This window comes from Anomalospiza imberbis, chromosome 1 (assembly GCF_031753505.1).
Source record: "Anomalospiza imberbis isolate Cuckoo-Finch-1a 21T00152 chromosome 1, ASM3175350v1, whole genome shotgun sequence".
NCBI lineage: Eukaryota > Metazoa > Chordata > Aves > Passeriformes > Viduidae > Anomalospiza > Anomalospiza imberbis.
The window spans coordinates 90,921,531-90,938,933 of record NC_089681.1 but is presented as its reverse complement, the minus strand read 5'-3'; the positions used below and the strand labels follow the sequence as shown (position 1 = coordinate 90,938,933).

The 17,403-nt window shown below is 42.0% G+C and overlaps 1 protein-coding gene across 10 annotated transcripts in view; it reads right to left on the bottom strand.

The window, feature by feature from the left end:
* The window catches only part of RNF144B (ring finger protein 144B), an 89,082-nt gene that overhangs the window by 27,600 nt on the left and 44,079 nt on the right, over positions 1-17,403 (bottom strand). For 9 of the 10 annotated variants that reach the window (XM_068199933.1, XM_068199905.1, XM_068199942.1 and 6 more), the window contains one exon: positions 1,523-1,712. In XM_068199933.1, coding sequence (XP_068056034.1) covers positions 1,523-1,687 — 165 coding nt within the window. In that variant the 5' untranslated portion in view covers positions 1,688-1,712. Of the gene's footprint in view, positions 1-1,522; positions 1,713-10,357; positions 10,403-17,403 lie in introns of all 10 variants that reach the window. The other variant, XM_068199918.1, reaches the window with a different exon arrangement.

Sequence of the window (17,403 nt, the reverse complement as noted above, 5' to 3'; positions counted from 1 at the left end):
ACAGCACTGGAGCACCAAGCTCACAGTAGACACTCTTCCTGGTGCTGTGCAGGGAAGGAGTGTATGGATGTGATGGCAGCTGTGGCACCAACAGGGGACATGTAGGCACAGCAACCTGCCCAGCCATCCCTGGCCTCTCCCTTTGGCCAGTGTCCTGCTGGAGTGCAGAGACCAGCTCTGCCTGACACAGTCCTCAGCTTCCCTAAGGGTTACTCTACCCAGCTAGCACTGAGGTTCATGTACCATTAACAATACTAAATTAGAGACACTGAGTTCTTGGACAGGAGTGGTACCACTGTAAAAGTATCAACTTCTCCAGTTTTCTGGGTTTTTTGTGTTTAAAGCAGTATCTTCACATCTACCTTTTAGGTTATGTGTTCTTCAAACTTTTGTTACAAATTAAAATACAGAAATGCTTCATCCAACTCAGCATGGAAAACAAAATTAATAAAGTTCAGGTTGAAATGCATATTAATTAATCTTATCCTAGTTTCTTGAAATACACAGCTAGATTCTCATCCTGTTTAAGCTACCCTGAATTCAGCATAAGTGAAGATATTCTCACCCTCACTGGCTTCACAAATATCGAATTTCTTCATTAATTTAAACAATCAAGGGTAAAACCTAAACATACTTGCTTGATGCTTATCCACAATTTGTTTTTTAAAAATAAAATCAAGTACATTTATTCTAGAGTTTAGAAAACCAAATACCCTAAACAAAGCAAGCAAACAAATGAAAAACAAACAACAAAAATACACCACATCAACATCCTCCAGTGACTTCTGACCTGTTTTCAGGTCAGGTAGGTTGGTTGCCATTAGTGAGGTACATCAAAGTCACTATTACCAGAGAAACAAGGTCCATTTTTTCCCCATGCTGACAAAGAGACCAGAAGAGTACTACTATCTGTAGGGCTTTTATCAGCTCATTCAACCTCTCCCTCTACCATTTCCACCAGCTTTATTTGATCTGAATTTGCAGGCCAAAAAGTCATTACTGACTACTACAGGCAATGCATGACCTGAGTAACATGTCTGCAGCACAGAGGCAAAGGTTCAAAAGGCCATTTTCGTTTAGGTTTTCTGATTGCCCTTAAAAGGTACATAGAAGACTTTAAAGGTCCCTGAGAACTCAGAAAAGGATAGCAGGGAAACAAATGCTCACAGCTATCCTATGATATTTCAAGGTTTTGCTTCAGAAAAAAGTAAACACTGAGATTGCATGCAAACTGTGTATGTTCTCCAACACCCTTAAACTGTATCTTTTTCCCTTTTGTTCCCGGGTTTTCCTAGTACTTGCTATGGGAACATATGTTAATTACAAATTATCAAAAGTAAAATGACAAGAGAAAGCTTTCAAATAAGGCCAGACAAGCTAACACCAAATGCTCTTCAGAAAAGCATCCTGTATCAGCATGGGCAATACATGCTTCTTGTACAAGACAAGCTATCCCATCTCACAGTTCTGCCCATCTTCCATTATCCTGCTTTGGTAATGTAAAGGCACTGACAGATCTTACCGCTGTACAAAAGATGCAGCTGCATTCCTGAAGAGTGGTCATCTTATCCAGGAAATATTCACAGAGACATAGCTTGCACGTGAGGAGAGGCTCCAGAGCTAACTCTACAGCTTCTGACTCATCAGCTGTCATGGTGTGAGGACAATCCTTCCCAGCAGAGCCCATTCAGTCATTAATGATGCAACTCAGCCTAAAAAGAGAAATTTGAAAAATGAAAAGGAGCTGAAACTTCGTACAAGCTATGCAGTCACTTCCATTGCTCTGAGAATTTACATCTCAGATCTGTAAAAGTACCTGCACACCCAAATGTACTACTCAGTATCTTGGAGCCAGTCTCAACTTCAGGCCATTCAAAATTTACAAAGAGAGCACACCTCCTCAATAGACCTGAACTGTCTGGGTTCTCTGAGAACATTCACCTTGCTGGCACAAAGCACCTCAGTCAGGCTGCTTAACATCAAAATAAAGAAAAAAACAAACACAAAACAAAACTCACAGTGACGGGGCATTATACATACATAGATATACAACTCTGCCTTTTCAAATGAGTTTCAGACTCATACTCCTCCCACCCAAATGGAATCCTTCAGTTTTCACTGCACCCACACAGTTCCAGTGAATGTCTCCACTCCCACTTTCTATTCCAGCTGGTGGCTTGGAAACTCCCCTAGGCAGGGCAAGACAAGAACAGATTCCCGCTTTCTAGGCAAGCACTTCAAACATTTAGTCTGTAATGTTGGTGGTGGGTACCATGAACTCCACCTTCTCCATGAGCTGTCACTGAGATAGTAAGCTGGCTCTCTATTGCAAGAGGGATGGTGAAAGCATCTAAACCCAGGAAAGAGCTTCAGCTTGCATGTGCTACTTCACACAGGGCTGGAGCATAAAACCAAATGAGTAGGAGCATTTAATGTGCAGTCCTCTTTTTTGCATTGCCTTAATGATGCCAAAAAGTAGCTTTTGTGCATCCCACTTCCTGGCATCCAGCTCTTCTATTTATTTCATAGATCTCCAAGGCATTTAACTGATGTTTGAGAACCAAGTGCCCTAGCACTTTGACAGAGAGATGCTCACCAGAGCCATGTTTTCACTACACATCACAGCAGTGCTTGGGGATGAAATTTCTCTTCTTTGATGAGCAGCAGATGGAAATGCCATGCCTGCATGTAATGCTTTCTGGCCTAAGCATTTGAAAACACTGCACCATAATCATAAAAAAATCACAAGATCCTCATTCTTACACAGTAACGCTGAAAAAGGAATTAAAGAGAATATCCTTGTGCTTAAGCTGAAACAATGCAAAGCCTATTTGCAGATTTTACTCACCTTAGCACAGACAGTGAGGTTCGCTACAGTACTTAAGGCACAAGAAAAATCTATCCCCACCTCTAAGAAACTTGGCCCAACTTCCACAGGCCTCCTTCTGAATACACTTTGCTGATGGCCTTCACGCATATTTTACAAGCAGAGACCTGATGGCCAGCTGTGCACAGCTGCTTGCAGCAGCACCAAGAGTGCAGCTCTACTAAATCTGAAGAGCTGCATCACAAATGAAGGCTGCATGAACATGAAACCAATCAAGACCTATCGATGTGCCTGTCAGATCTGACAGCTCATGAGGGAAACCAGAGACCTGAGCCCTTTGGTCCTCTTCTGCTGGCCTCCCCCACAACCCTGAGCACCCTCTGGGCAGGGCTGTCAGGTCACATTTGGCAGCACGTCCCTGCTGCCATTCTGTGGCTGTCAGAGTGCCCAACACAGCTGCAGACCATCAATGCATATGTGATGTACTGACTTGCAGTGCCTGCTGAATTCCTCTCTAGGGGAGAATGATGGGGCTCATGGAGTTTGTGGAACCTTTCCCTGCAGCTCCCACCTCATAACCTTACTCACAGCTGAGCCCATCCCCAGTCCTGTCCCCAAAGCCTCATGGCCTCTGCTCCCATAATCTGCAGGAAGACACTTTCTCTTCAAAAGCCACAAAATCACAACAAATCTGGGTCAGAGAACACTTACCCCTTTTTAATTTTTACACTTGGTAGCCTCCTAGCCTAGCCTGTCAGAGAAGCCATCAGATTTGTACCTTGGAATGTCTTTCATGTAAGTACACAGTTGTAAGAGATATGAACATCATGGCCAAGATTCTGGCAACCAAATTCCTAACCACAAATCCAAAGCAAACTCTCTTTTTATGGCTTGCTATCACTAGTTCACAACATACGCTATTCCCACACTATTCTTGTTGCAGTCCTTGGGCCTGCTACCATGATGCCCCTCACAATTTGCTCCATAAAGCTGCAGAGCTGGAGCTCCAGCATGGCCAGAAGCCTTAGAAGGAAGCCTCCCTGTGAGTCAGGAACTGCAACAATCTTTTGTAATTACTGCAGTGGGGTGGAGGGGAACACTGAGTCACTGGAAACGCTATGGCAGATCAAGAACTACCTGTTATTTAAACCTACATGCTAGACGTTATCTCAGTATTGAAGAGAATTGTAACACATTTACTTAGGTTGCTTTTCAACAGCAGCTGTATCTGTACAGGTGAGCTACTCACCCTCACTCTGCACTGATTTGAAATCTCTTCATTTACACAGTAAAAGACAACGACGCTAAAAGGATGAACGCACAAAAGAACAGGTAGGAATATTTCAGGATGTGGGAATGGATATAAAATGGATACAGCTGTTTCAAAAGTCAGTGTTCTTCTTATAACTAAAAGGGTTATGACCCTGCATGCAGGCAGCATTAAGGCAGCTGCAGGAAGATTCAGGTGTATGATTGAGGTTTAGAGCTAGAGGCTAATTTTAGATGGCCTAAATCCAGCTCTCAGTGTGACAGTGAAGAGCAGGCTCCTGATACACCGCTCTGCACTAGTAGCAACCTAATGCCACAGTGTGATGGCTTTAGGGATTCATTATGATATCTCATTGTCATTGATGATAACCCTTGTCCCTGAAGACTGTAGGTTAAATTCAGTTTTGCTCCCTGTCCCTGCACACATTCACCCTTCCCTCACACCAAGATGCCAGAGTACAACTGAGGTTCTCCCTAGAACAGGCACAGCATGCTGTGGAAAATGCCAGCAGACACCATTCAAGCCTGGCACATCAGAGGATCCAGCCCCAGACAGCGCAGGCTGGCTCAGCTCACCGCAGCCTCATCAACTCCATCAGAGTTCATCAAACGAAGCGAACAGGATCAGAGAACACGGAGACACCTGCTCAGCTGAACACGGAGAACACAGTGACAGCTGCTCAGCCCTTGAAGGAAACATTGTGGCTACCAGGAAGAGCACTCCTCCCACGGTCCCTGAGAGGCCAGCTTGTCCACAAGCAGCTCTCTGGGTCAGGCTAGCACAGGCAAAGCCATCCAGCTAGCGCTGAACACCTGCCTGCCAAAGGGAGAGGAGATACGTGGCCTGCTCCTTCTCCCACAGCAACCCAGCCCACTGGTCCCTGCATCTGCCCATTAGAACTGGGACTTCTGCTACTGCTGCCAAGGGACACATGCTGGGGAAGAGCTCAGGGTTACGAAGAAGGGTAGCCCCATGAAACAGCAGCTGGGCTCTGAGATCAGGTCAGCAGGAGAGATTCATTCTCATCATCAGATCAGATGGTGGTAACAATCTCTTCCTCCACTTCCCAGCCTCTAGTCCTCCTGTTCTTTCCTAACACTTCAAAATGTGTTGTCCTCTCTCAAGATCTCCAACTATCTCCTCAACTTTATGAGCCTGGCAGAACTGACTTTTCCAGATGCTGCAGGGAAGCCATGAAGTTCCACCTCAGCTGCTCTGAATTTTTATGGCTTTCACTTTGCTACGCTTATTCCACAGACTGTCATTACTTAATTACACATCCATCAGTCATCTTTACAGAGGATTAAAATTCCTATTGTAATTACAAGTGAGTTGCCAATAGGTCAGATTGAATATTAAGCATCTTGGGTGTATGTGTTGTGCATGAGAAGAGGGACTCACTGAAGAATGAGTTAGGAACAAAAAGTAAAACACCATTCCATGTTTAGTTATATGAACAAAAGCAATCGGAAATTAGAGTAAATGGAAAGTTTCTGAAAAACAATGGACACTCATGCAAATACAACCTTGCTTTCATGCTTAAAAAAAAACACTGTTTAGGAAAGCATCTCAAACAAAGCAAGAAATGTGCCACAGAAACTGTAGTGCAGCACCGCAACTCCACAAAAAAAACTCCACTGAACAGCAGCATAGACTCCATGAGACGTTGTGGAATATGGATAAACACTTCTTGAGAGCATTCTAACCCAGAGAAATATACTGGTCTGAATCCTGCACTAGCGTGAATCATGGCAAGGAAGGGTCAAACTGGCCCCGGCATGCATGAACACTCAGGAACTCTGAAGATCCACTTTTTTTTGTCTACTTCTATCAGCCACATACACACACGCAAATCATATTCCTTTCACATTGCACAGGATTTCCAGGAAATTGGACATCTTTCCTCAAATTGTATGCTGCTCAGCTCATAAGTACACTCATACTTCCCTGGCTGTGACCCTGATGGTGCTGATGCCACAGGACGAGGCAGGACAAAAAAGTCTGAACAAATGCGAGCGAGCTAGGGAGGGTCAGCCCTGTTAGGCGTAAATTGCACAGTCACCAGGACCACAGCTCGCCAAGTCCTCAGACCTGTCAACATTTCTGTTCCACTCATCTGCCGGCAGAGACTTTCGCTTTGTCTCTGGGAGGTGACAAAGCTTTGTGTTTTCTTGTAGCACTGGAACATCTCAACATCGCCCATAAGCAAGAAAACATTAGAGTGTGCTCAAAGCAGAAAGGGTTGAGAAGGGCAAGTACAAGCAGAAACACTAACACGAAAGCATGGAGATTTTGAGTGAAATACGAAAAACAGAAGAAAAGCACTGGAGGAAAGAATGCAGAACTTGTCTGCCTTCAGGGCCTCCTGACACCACAGTGTCTGATGTCTAACCTTGAAAATTACTTCCTAACAGCAAGTATCTGCAATGCTTGCTTCTAGACAGGTACCCATTGCAAATCCTGGCATTAGCATCCCGAAGTGGAAACTACTAATTCCCTGTGATGGGGTTGAGAGAGCAGCTGGGTGGGTGTCTGGGAGACATCCAAGGACAAGCTATCTCAGCTCCATAGAGGTATCAAAAATCGATGCACCCTACTGCTGAAACTTTCCCTACAAGCAGGAATTTTAAGGTAACTTCCTTGTTACAGTCACACAAAGGCTCACTTGAGCCTGCCCAGCTGCCTCAAACCATGAGTACCACCAAAGAACTGAAGTTACTCTGTATATGCGATAGAGAAAACAAACCAGGCAGTCTCCCGAGCTGCAACATCAGGACTTTGTCAGTGTGCCTGAAACCAAGTCAGTGTATTCAGCTAAAAAATGTGTCTGAATGTGACTTTCACCACTTAGAAACATCACACAGAATCACTAAAGCCTCCTGCACTGAAGCTGGAGGAGAATGGATGGAGTATGTTCATCACCACATGTTACACTTTCATTTTTCACATGTTGCATCCAATTGCAAAAGAAGTAGCTTGGAGAAGCTACTTCAAGTCTGTGCTTACAAACAATTCTGCTGAAGTTAGTCAAGCTGTATGCTTTTACCTGCAATTAGAAGGAAGCCAAGAAATGTACAGGTATGAGACACATTGCTCCAGGAAACATTAATGGAACAAAAAGGGTCCTTAATGTGTTCCCCTGTGGGCTGGCATGCCCATCCTGTGTGTAGGGTGAGACCTGAGAAGACCCTCTGCCCTAGTACACCCATAAACCAGCACCCAGCACATGGACTTGCATAAACATGGTGAGATTGAAAAGAGGTATAAGGATACATGTGGGTCTAACACCTAGCACAGCACTACCCCCTTTTACAAAAAAAAAAAAAAAAAAAAAAAAAAAAAAAAAAAAAAAGCATCAAAACAAACTCACAGCATGTGTGCTACACTCCTATTTAGTGTACCAGGTATTTATTTTTCTCTCTTGGAGAAACATTTGCAAGCACTGCAAGTAATTCTTTTTCATGCCCTACAGATTTTTCCCGTAATCCACCCATTATGAAATTACTTCAGTGCCATACAAAAACCTGGTTTGACATTGTTCACTCAGAATTCTGTTGTTTCCTGTAACTAAGGTTCCTTCCTTAAAAAGTAAAATAGAAAAAGAAAACTACCTGAAAAATATGAGTGTTCAAAACCAATGCTAAAAATCAGGTCCTTGGGGAAAAAAGAGTAATTACAGAAAGATTGAAAAAACATGTAACAGAGTGGTATTAAGATAATGGGGTCAAATTGCAAGATGTAAACTGAGCTATGAAATTAGGACTCGTGAAGACAGCTGTCAGAAACCCACATTTCTATCAATCTCAGTGAAACACCATCATTACGAGTTTTGGTTATAAGTCCTTAGCTATCCCAACTCTCTCAAAACAATGTCATTCAAAATTCATTACTAAGACAGACTTTTTAATCTCAGCAAGTCTACTCAGAGAATTAGTTTGAGTCAAGTGCACTGGAACTTCCGTGGTCTTACAGACAGACCACTAACCCATGGTGCATTAATTTCTCCTTATGATGTGCACTGCCTACACAGAGCTACCTATCCAGTCCATACAGCATTACTTATCAAGCAGTGATCCAGTCAGGCTTCAAAACATATGATTTAAGCCACAATTTTAAAAAGCCTTCATCTTCAAGAATGACATTTAATCATATGTTTAAGTGCTCCTGTGTATCAAAGCCTGAATGTTCTGCTTTATTGCAATGAGGTTATTAAGAAGTTAAAGAAGTACTTAGATTTTCTGAAATCATGGTCTCGAAAAAAGCTACCAGATCCACAAATAGAAGGTCTCATTTTAAACACATTTTTAATATATTCAGAATTACTGTATTGCATCTGAGCCTTAAAACAGCAAGCAGTTGATTACATGCATGTACAAGGAGAACCTATTTCTGGATTACCATAATATGCTACCAAACTGAAGCATTAGAGAGAATAAAAGTATTTGAATATCTGTTCTCTTTGAGTGAGGCTTAAGAAAAGTCAGGTGTATAATATTTCATGACAGCTTTCTACACTGTAAAATTTTTATTACCAGAAAACCTGTTTAAAGGACAAGCAGCCTAAGTAAATGTGCAGGTACATGAGAACACACCAAAGGCAATTTCTCTCACTTGTTTTCATTGGAATGCCTGGGAAAAAAAAAAAACAAAACCTTGAGCTGCTCTTCAAGAAGCAGAAGCTATATGGAGTATTTTCCTATCATGCTAGCAACTAAAAAATTAATATATCAAATAATTTGAAAGGAATGCAGTGAGTGGAAAGCCTCTTGCACAAAAAGAAAAGGAAAGGAAAAAAAAAAAGTTAAAGGACTGACTAGACTGACTATAATAATTCAGAATATGATCCGGATTTCTGCCAGGAATTTTTATACCAGCACTTTAAGATATTTAAAATACACATTGAATAGCTTCCCAAATATCACATGCACCCAATCATTCCAAAACATTCTAATAAACCAAAACACCACTAGGATACATATATATCATTCTCCACAAGGCTTTGAGAATATACTTGTTGGATAAGTTCTCTACTGTACTGTAATACTGTAAGGTATGAATAACTTTGAAAATTTAGAACACCAGTTCTTCACAGCAACTTCTTGTGACCCTATGTCAATATGTCCTCAGGGAGGTGGGGTTGCAAGACTGTGAATATTAACTGAATATAGCAGAATATATTTTTTTTTTGAAACAGATGTGACTCTTCAAGTGGGAATCCTTTATAGATTTCCTTGCAATACTGCTTGAGAACAGGCAAGAGGGAAAAAAAGTGGACTTTCCCCCCTTCCACTCTTAAAAAGCAGGAGAGCTCAAGAACAGGGAATCAACAAGATAATGGTGAAATAAATGCTGCTATTCACAGCTGAAGGGAGCTAGGAAAAGCACTTTTGGATCACTTAAAAACATGACAACTACAAGAGAAATAATTCAGCCTGTTATTAAACTGAAATGCATAATCAAAACATGGTATTTAACTTTTTCCAATACTGACAGGAGCCACACAATGGCAATACTCATTGAATCCATGAAGATGGGAGCAAGCCATTCTGCATGGGATGATGTCAGACCACATTGCAGAAGCCACCACTTTCACTCAGTTCTGTGCTTGAAACTAGTACATATCACAGCTCAGGACACGGCTCTATCAACACTGGCGGGCTGGAAAGTCACAGCTTCTTGCACCACATCTACTGGATGTGAGTGCTGGGCAGGCCTGTGGGTATCCATCTCGGGGTGACCCAGATGTATCAGGCTTACTGTGCCTGAGCAGTGGGATGGTGTTGGCCCCAGGCACAGGCTTACGGCGACCTCCTGGTCCTGCATATGGTTCATCCTGGTCACAGCGCTCAGCAGAGTTGATCAGCACAAAATGCAGTGAAACAAAATGCAGTCAGACAAGAGAACTAGAGTGTTTTGGTATGAAACATTTCCAAGTATTTCCAAAACATATTCAAACAACAGAATTATACCAAGTGGAATTCCAAGTACTGGTTACCAGGTCTGAGATTAAAATCTAAAGCTTTTCTAAATAACATCCTCTGTTCTTAATGACTCTATGAAACATATGTTAATGCTAAGCTACAAGGAATTTCCACCCAAACTAGTTTGGTGTACTTTACTTTTAACATCCTGTTGACAATAGGTAATATACCACTATTAAATAAAAACACATTCTTCAAAATGACAAAGGATAGATCATTCTTTCAGACCACATGAAGGCTTTTCATAACTGTGGCATTTACTAAGTAAAAGGAATTGACCTTTTGGGAGGTCAAATGGGTTTATAACTTGGCTAGCTGTCTCAGCTGAAACAGGAATAGAAAGTCAGATGTAACAATTTGCCTTTGACACAGAAAAAAAAATGTTTATTTTTGTTAATCAGATAACAAAACCTTGGGATATGCTAAATCCCTGAGCTGGAATGTTTACAGTTTCAATAGGGTGTGTTCAGAAGGTATTTGCAACACTGGCCTGTTATAACATAAAGGATTTTAGGAGATACTTGTAAACACACATAGTTAAAGTGAAAGCAGTGGAAAAGTAGTGGAAAACGGAGGGACCAGCTTCATGATTGCAGTTTGCACTCTTCTTCTAACAAGAAACTAATTGGGCTCTTGGGGTCCCCTGGCTGGAGACTGCCAAAGATGTGTCTGGAGCAAGCAGTGTCCTGACTGCAAGGCAAGCAGGTCAATGCAAATAGAGATGTGACACAAAGCCAGGCCTCCAAAGGGCCAGCAAGAAACTTCTTGGTGTCAAAAAGAGAATGGAGAGTTTGCCAGAAGCCAAGGAACAACTCAACTGACAGGAACAATGAACCTGATCCTCCACTGAATTCTGCAAAATGTACTGAAAGCCATCTATTGGGAAAAAAAATTACCATGTGTTTATTTTTAGAAGGGATGATCTGAGAATTTTTCTTTCAGTGCTTGCAATAAGATGATACCTTTAACATCTCTGTGATGTAGTTTTGTTAAGCCACAGAAAGTGCAAACTTGCAAGAATATGGTCCTATAGACTTTTTTCACTGCAAACATTGAAAAGCACTTTTAACAACTTTAGATTTACATCAACAGAAATAACAGAATAAGTTGATTTTCCTCCCATAACGATTTTTGTATGACTGCTCCTCGTGAACAAATCTAATATATATAATATTTTAATCTGCCCCTATCTTACAGTCAAATACACTGTTCATTATTATACAGTAAATATGTTATTTGAAGTAACCAATAACAATTAAAACATTGAAAACTGTCCTTGATCCAAATGTACCTCAATGATTTAGAAATCTTACCCAGTGGTAACTTTCAAGTCTTAGCTACAGGGACAGTCAGTGAATCAAAAACTGGGAGTCAAATCTGAGGATTAGACCTTGGGGAAGTCACTATCTCTAACATAAGTCTTTGCCATTAAGAAAACAACATGAACAGCTACTGACTGTGCTGAAATTTGGCAAGAAAAATAGTAGAGGTTTGGACCCGGACATGAGGCTGTTTTGAAACTAAACACATCTACTGAAGTAACTATTACTACTGCTTCTCATGACTGGTAATTAAATAAGTTGGAGCGTATCCCTAAACCACTCCTCTGCCAGCTCCTCAACAAGTCCTCCCAAAGGCAACTGGAGATGAGGAAAGGACAAGTTCCAGCTTTGGCAGAGCTGCAGAGGCAAAAAGGTGAAGTAAACACCAGTAACAATCCCTTGACTTAGCATCTCTCTGCTTGTACTCTCAGTATTCCCATTTCATCTCTCTCTTTCCCAGCCCATGCATGGGAAAAGGTAAGAGCCCAGCATGCTGGGAGAGAGATCCTGGGAGGAATTCTGCAGCAGGCAATTCCTTCCATACTGCCTAGTCCTCCAGTGTGGAGGAGCCCCACATGCCCAGGCTTTGAATTTGGGGCAGCTCTAACCTCTGACAGGCCTCAAGTACATGCTACTAAACAGAAGATGCAAACTATGCTGGAATAGCAAACTTACACTCTTGACTAACAGCCATGGATTTTTAAAACAACTGTATGTTCCCATTTTTATAAATAAACATTTTTAACACACATTATCTATTGTGCTCTGCATTTTATTAAGTGTCAGACAAATATGACATTTGCTTAAACCTGAGTAAAAAAGCTGTTTGACTGATGACACTATCACACAACGTTGTCTCACTGCTGCCCTGTCCTCTCCCACTCTATTTTCCACATCCCCTTTCTGTCTCTGTGCTTCAGGCTCCAAGCATTCACAGGAAAATTTTTGCTTGTACTGTGCCAAACACAGGGAACACAGTTAGTTTCTCAGGGGCTCGATGCAACTACTTAGAAATCCAGATGTTAGTGTAAGACATGTAATAAACCGGGGTGTCCATCAAATGCAGTAAGAGGTTTGCATTCATCACTCCCTCACTTCTATTCCAAATTTCAACATTAATTGCAGAAATAATTACAAGGGAGAACAGCAAACATACAAGATTTCAGCCTCAAGTGCCTCAACATCTGGTAACAACTCAGTCTCTACATGATCTTAGCCATGCAGTCCAAGTCCTGCCAAGGCGAGTGTTTCCAAAGGAGTGTTTTTCAATGGACCTGTGCACTATGTGTGCAAAGATAAGCAACTGGGATCTTATCTTTGAAAGAAGCTGCCCCACCTCCCAAACTCTCAGAAAAATGAGTAAATAGAACTGAAAAGAACTCATAGACTTGTTACATGATAGGAGGGCAGTCTTACAGAAATCTTTCTAGAAACTTTCTGCTAGCTGGTCTTTTAATTGTGACCATGACAACTAATGCCCATAGGCAAAATAGGCACTTTGTCCTCATTGTTGCGGAATTTGGAGAAAAGACAAGAATTCTTGACTTTTTTCTACTCTTCACAAGTGTATATTTCCTTAATTTGTTGGTTCATCCTCCCAAAATGTGATAAGCAAAGTTATCAAGGGGGTTGAAATTGCTCAAGCCATGCACACTGTTGAGTATTTGCAACAAAAACATTGACCAATCCTAAAAATACATGTCCTCATAGTAGTACCGTCTAAATTATGTACACGTATGTGGCTTCTATTTCACTCCTGGCAAAGGGCATGATTGCCTTTCCCATAGATTTTCTGTGGAAACTGTGATGAAGAATCCCCACCACTGAAACCATCAGGGCAACTGTGGAGAGGTCAAGAGGGTGCAAGATTGCGTCGTCTTCGTTGTGCAAAATTTCAGCAAGCAAGTTATTGCTGGCCCTGTGGATGTTATCTTAGCCCTAAAATGGGTAAACCCCATGGGGAAGAGTTCTAGTGTCAGTGGTTGGCAGAGCGCCCACTGCTGTGAAAAATGCTCCAGTGACTGCAATGGTAAACAGCCCACAGGATCAGCTCCATTTCCCCAGTGACTACAGATTCGTAACAATCTTTTTTTTTGAAGGGGGGGGAAGACTGGCTTGTTTTCCTTCATCACATCCCCACCTCCATCAGAATTCTTCAAAAATTAATCACAGGCAGAACATATGAACTCTCCCATCTACTGCTCAGATATAACCAGTGCCAGCCTGTGTGTCACTGCTTCTACTTAATTCTGGAATTTTCTTTGCATGCAAAGGATTAGCCTGGATGCTAGTTGTCATGAAATGTGTTTTTCCTTCTATGTACGTAGGGATTTAGAGTGTGTAATTTTGAACTACGCGCAGCTATACATACACATGTGCAAAGAAATCTCCCCTACACCACAGCAACATACAGTATATAAGAGTGTAAGCAGAGGTAGCCTCGAAGGAATCGTTTCAGTCCCTGAAATGGATACAGCTCTTCTGTTCCCATGATTTTTCCTCTTTGCAAATATATAGAACACATAAATGTTTTCAGATCTGCAAGTTTTGTTCCTGTCTATCTGAAAATTCAACAGTTTGTATAACCAAACATGAATATCATCAAAGCCTCTGTCAGATACCCAGACAACGTCCACTCCTTGAATAATGTCTCATGTCTTATACTTTCCATCTTCTCCTCATTTTTACAACAAATCAAAAGGCAGAAAAGCTTGCAATAGACACAAATGCTGACAGTCTCAATTAAAGGGCAGAAGCACGAACATGACAGTAAAATGGTAATTTTTCCTTCTAATAAAAAGTGATTCTGTATTCTGTCTCCTAACCAGCATCTGGGCAAACTACAGAAGTGGGTGCGTAAGAACTAAATGGTTCAGCAAATTCAAGCACAGAGTGCTGCACCTGGGTCAGGGCAATCCCAGACATGGGTACAGAATGTGAGAAGCACTTACTGAGAGCTGCTCTGCCAAAAAGGACTTGGTGGTTCTCGTGGATGAAAACTTTGACATGAGTCAAAAGTATCAGTGCTTGCAGTCCAAAATGCCAACCACACCCTTGGCTGCACCAAAAGCAAAGTGGGCAGGAGATCAAGGGAAGGGATCTGCCCTCTAATCTGCTGAGACCCCACCTGGAATTCTGAATCCAGCCCTGGGGTCCTCAGCACAGGAAGCACATGGTCCTGTTTAGAGCATGTCTAGAAAAGGGCAACAAAGATGATCAGAGGGCTGGAATAACTCTCCTCCAAAGAGAGGCTGAGAGAGCTGGGATTGTTCCATCTGGAGAGGGGAAGGCTCCAGGAACACATCAGCATGGCATTCCAGTAGCTAAATGAAGCCTATAAAAAAAGGCAAAGTAATTTTTACACAGACAGATAGCGATTGAACAAGTGGAATGGTTTTAAACTAGAAGAGGGGAGATTTACATTAGGTGTTAGGAATAAATTCTTTCCTCAGAGAGGTAGTGCGACACCAGAACAGATTGCCTAGAGAAGCTGTGGATGTCTCATCCTTGGAAGGCCAGGTTGGATAGGACTATGAACAACCTGGTCTAGTGGAAGGCGTCCCTGCCCATGGCAGGTAGGCTGGAACTAGATGGTCTTCAAAGTCCCTTTCAACCCAAGCCATTCCATGATTCTGTTCTCTCTTGTCTCTCCTTGCAACAAAAAGCATGTATAACAAGTACCCCTGATGGCCGTGTCTACAACAAGCTCAGAAAATATACAGGAAGAAACTCCATGCAGAGAATTTGTTCTAGTGTGCATGGACCCAAAAATCAGATTCATCTGTCCCAAATCATTGTGCCTGGTGCTGGCTGGCTTTGGGACCCCAGAGATACTGACTCACTCAGAAGGAGCAAGGATGCTAAGTCAGCCCAAACTCCACCAAAGCTGGAACTGGGCTTGCACAAACCAAGGATACGCAAAGCAGAACGTAAACTGGTGACCTTTCTAACTATGTATTAAGGATTTTCTCTTGCAGGCTGAGCATATTTCCTTTAAAATTTAGGAAAAAAAAACCCAGATGCCGGGCAACTCAGGACATTTTTTCATTATTATAATAGAATATAAGAAACAAAAATGAAAAATGCTTATGTCATTGTGCATAAGTAGCAATACATACAAAGAGATCTAGGAAACTCCAAAAACAAAGTGGTTTTTTACATAGCTACATTTTTTATTTTAAAGTATATTTGCAATGCAATTAACCTAGTTATGCTCTGGAGCCTAAAAATTTCTACTTGGCACCTCTGTTTGTCCTGGAAGACTAGGAGTTGGAAAAGTTCTACTTCAGCAGGAATGGAAGGATAAGGACCTTTGTAATTTGAGATACTCTTTTTTTTTTTAGTGTTTTAGTATCTCCTAGCAGTGACCTACTTTATGAATATAAAGCCCACTCAGTTGCCACTGAGCCGAAACCATTTAGAAGAGACACAGAATGGTTACTGAACACTATTTTCTTACTGATCAGCACAAAGTTATTTGGCACAAGCATCTCTGTAAATGTTTGTCCAAGACTAGGTAAATTTGCAGTGTATGAAGGCCCTCAGACCTGTGCTCCTGTCAAGTAAGAAGGCTCATAGTCAAGCACTGCAGCTGAGCTATGCTTCAGCAGAAATACAGAATGCTATAGGCTCAGCTTAATATCACTGCTGTCTTTCCCTCTGGATCTGCTCTTTCTTGTTTTGTTCAGTGTTTCCCTTTGCAAACCAAAAGATTAGTTTTCACGTGGAATGAATGCAAGGGCAAAAAAGACTGTGTGAAGTGCATTGGCATGGAGAAACCAGAGGAAGAGGAAAGAACTGTACCCAGCTCTGGGCAAGTACCAGAGGAAAAGCACAGCTCCAGAATCACTTTCAGCGTCATGAAGCTGAAGGCAAAGTCTGCTTTAGGATATGCAAGGAGGTCTGATAGAATCAGCTCACTGCAACGCTGGCAGCCTGCCACAGTATTTTGTTCACGTGTGCCTGAGATATCCATGGGCCCAGAGCTGTAATTATGGTCTCAGATATCACAGTACTACTAGCCCAAGAGATATTTATGGATTTGATACGTTCAACCTATAGGCACTGTGAAGTTTCAGGCACATTCAAGAAAACTCCCCACTCCAGAAGAGGGACAGCAAGTCTAGTACAGTTCTTTTGAGCTACATCAAAGCAACACACTCCACTGGGTCTCACCACTGAAAGTCGCTGAAAGGTCTGCACAGGGTGAACTGCAGGCACAGGGCTCAGGCTCACACCACAGATGATATCAGAGGCATACTAATGAGCTGTGAACTAGGTTAAGCATTAGCACTGCTTGTTTCCCTATGGAGTGGCTTGCTCATTCTAACAGTTGCATTTTAAACTCACAATAATAATATGGACAAGTACATACTTTCCTCCACCAAAAGGGAAAGGCCAGACAACCACTTCCACACTATTTATTTCTACAAAACTTATGAAGCATTTAGAGAATAGAGTGCAATCCAAGAACCTAGCTAGAGAGAAAAAACTTCATATTGTTTGCTATCTATATTGCTAAATTTTGGCCCAAGGCATACTATCACATAAACAGAATCATCAAAATGTCACATCTGTGGGAAAGAAGCCCATGACCACCAGCGAGGTGCATGCAGAATATACCTCAGCATGGGGAACAGAAACTATTGCAGGTTGCCAAATGCTAGTTCCACATGAACCCTAGGGAGGTTTCTGTGTCCTTGTGTGAACAGACAGGACTTAGTGTGAAATAATCCCATCAGCCAGTAAGATGCATGGGAGAAAAGGAGTCTGATTCTCATCATACTTGCTTGGCTCTGGAGTAGCTCTGGTTTCGTTTGAAAGAATACCTCCACTTCACTACAGCTTTGGACACTCTGCAAACACACACTTCTCAATCCATAATCTAAAGCATTGCTTTCATCAGCCTAACAGCAGCCATGCAGGCTTATCAATGTGCAGTACTTTCTCCAAAACAGCTTACGTTCATTGATGGAAGGGTTTCGGCCACTTTCATGTTAAAAC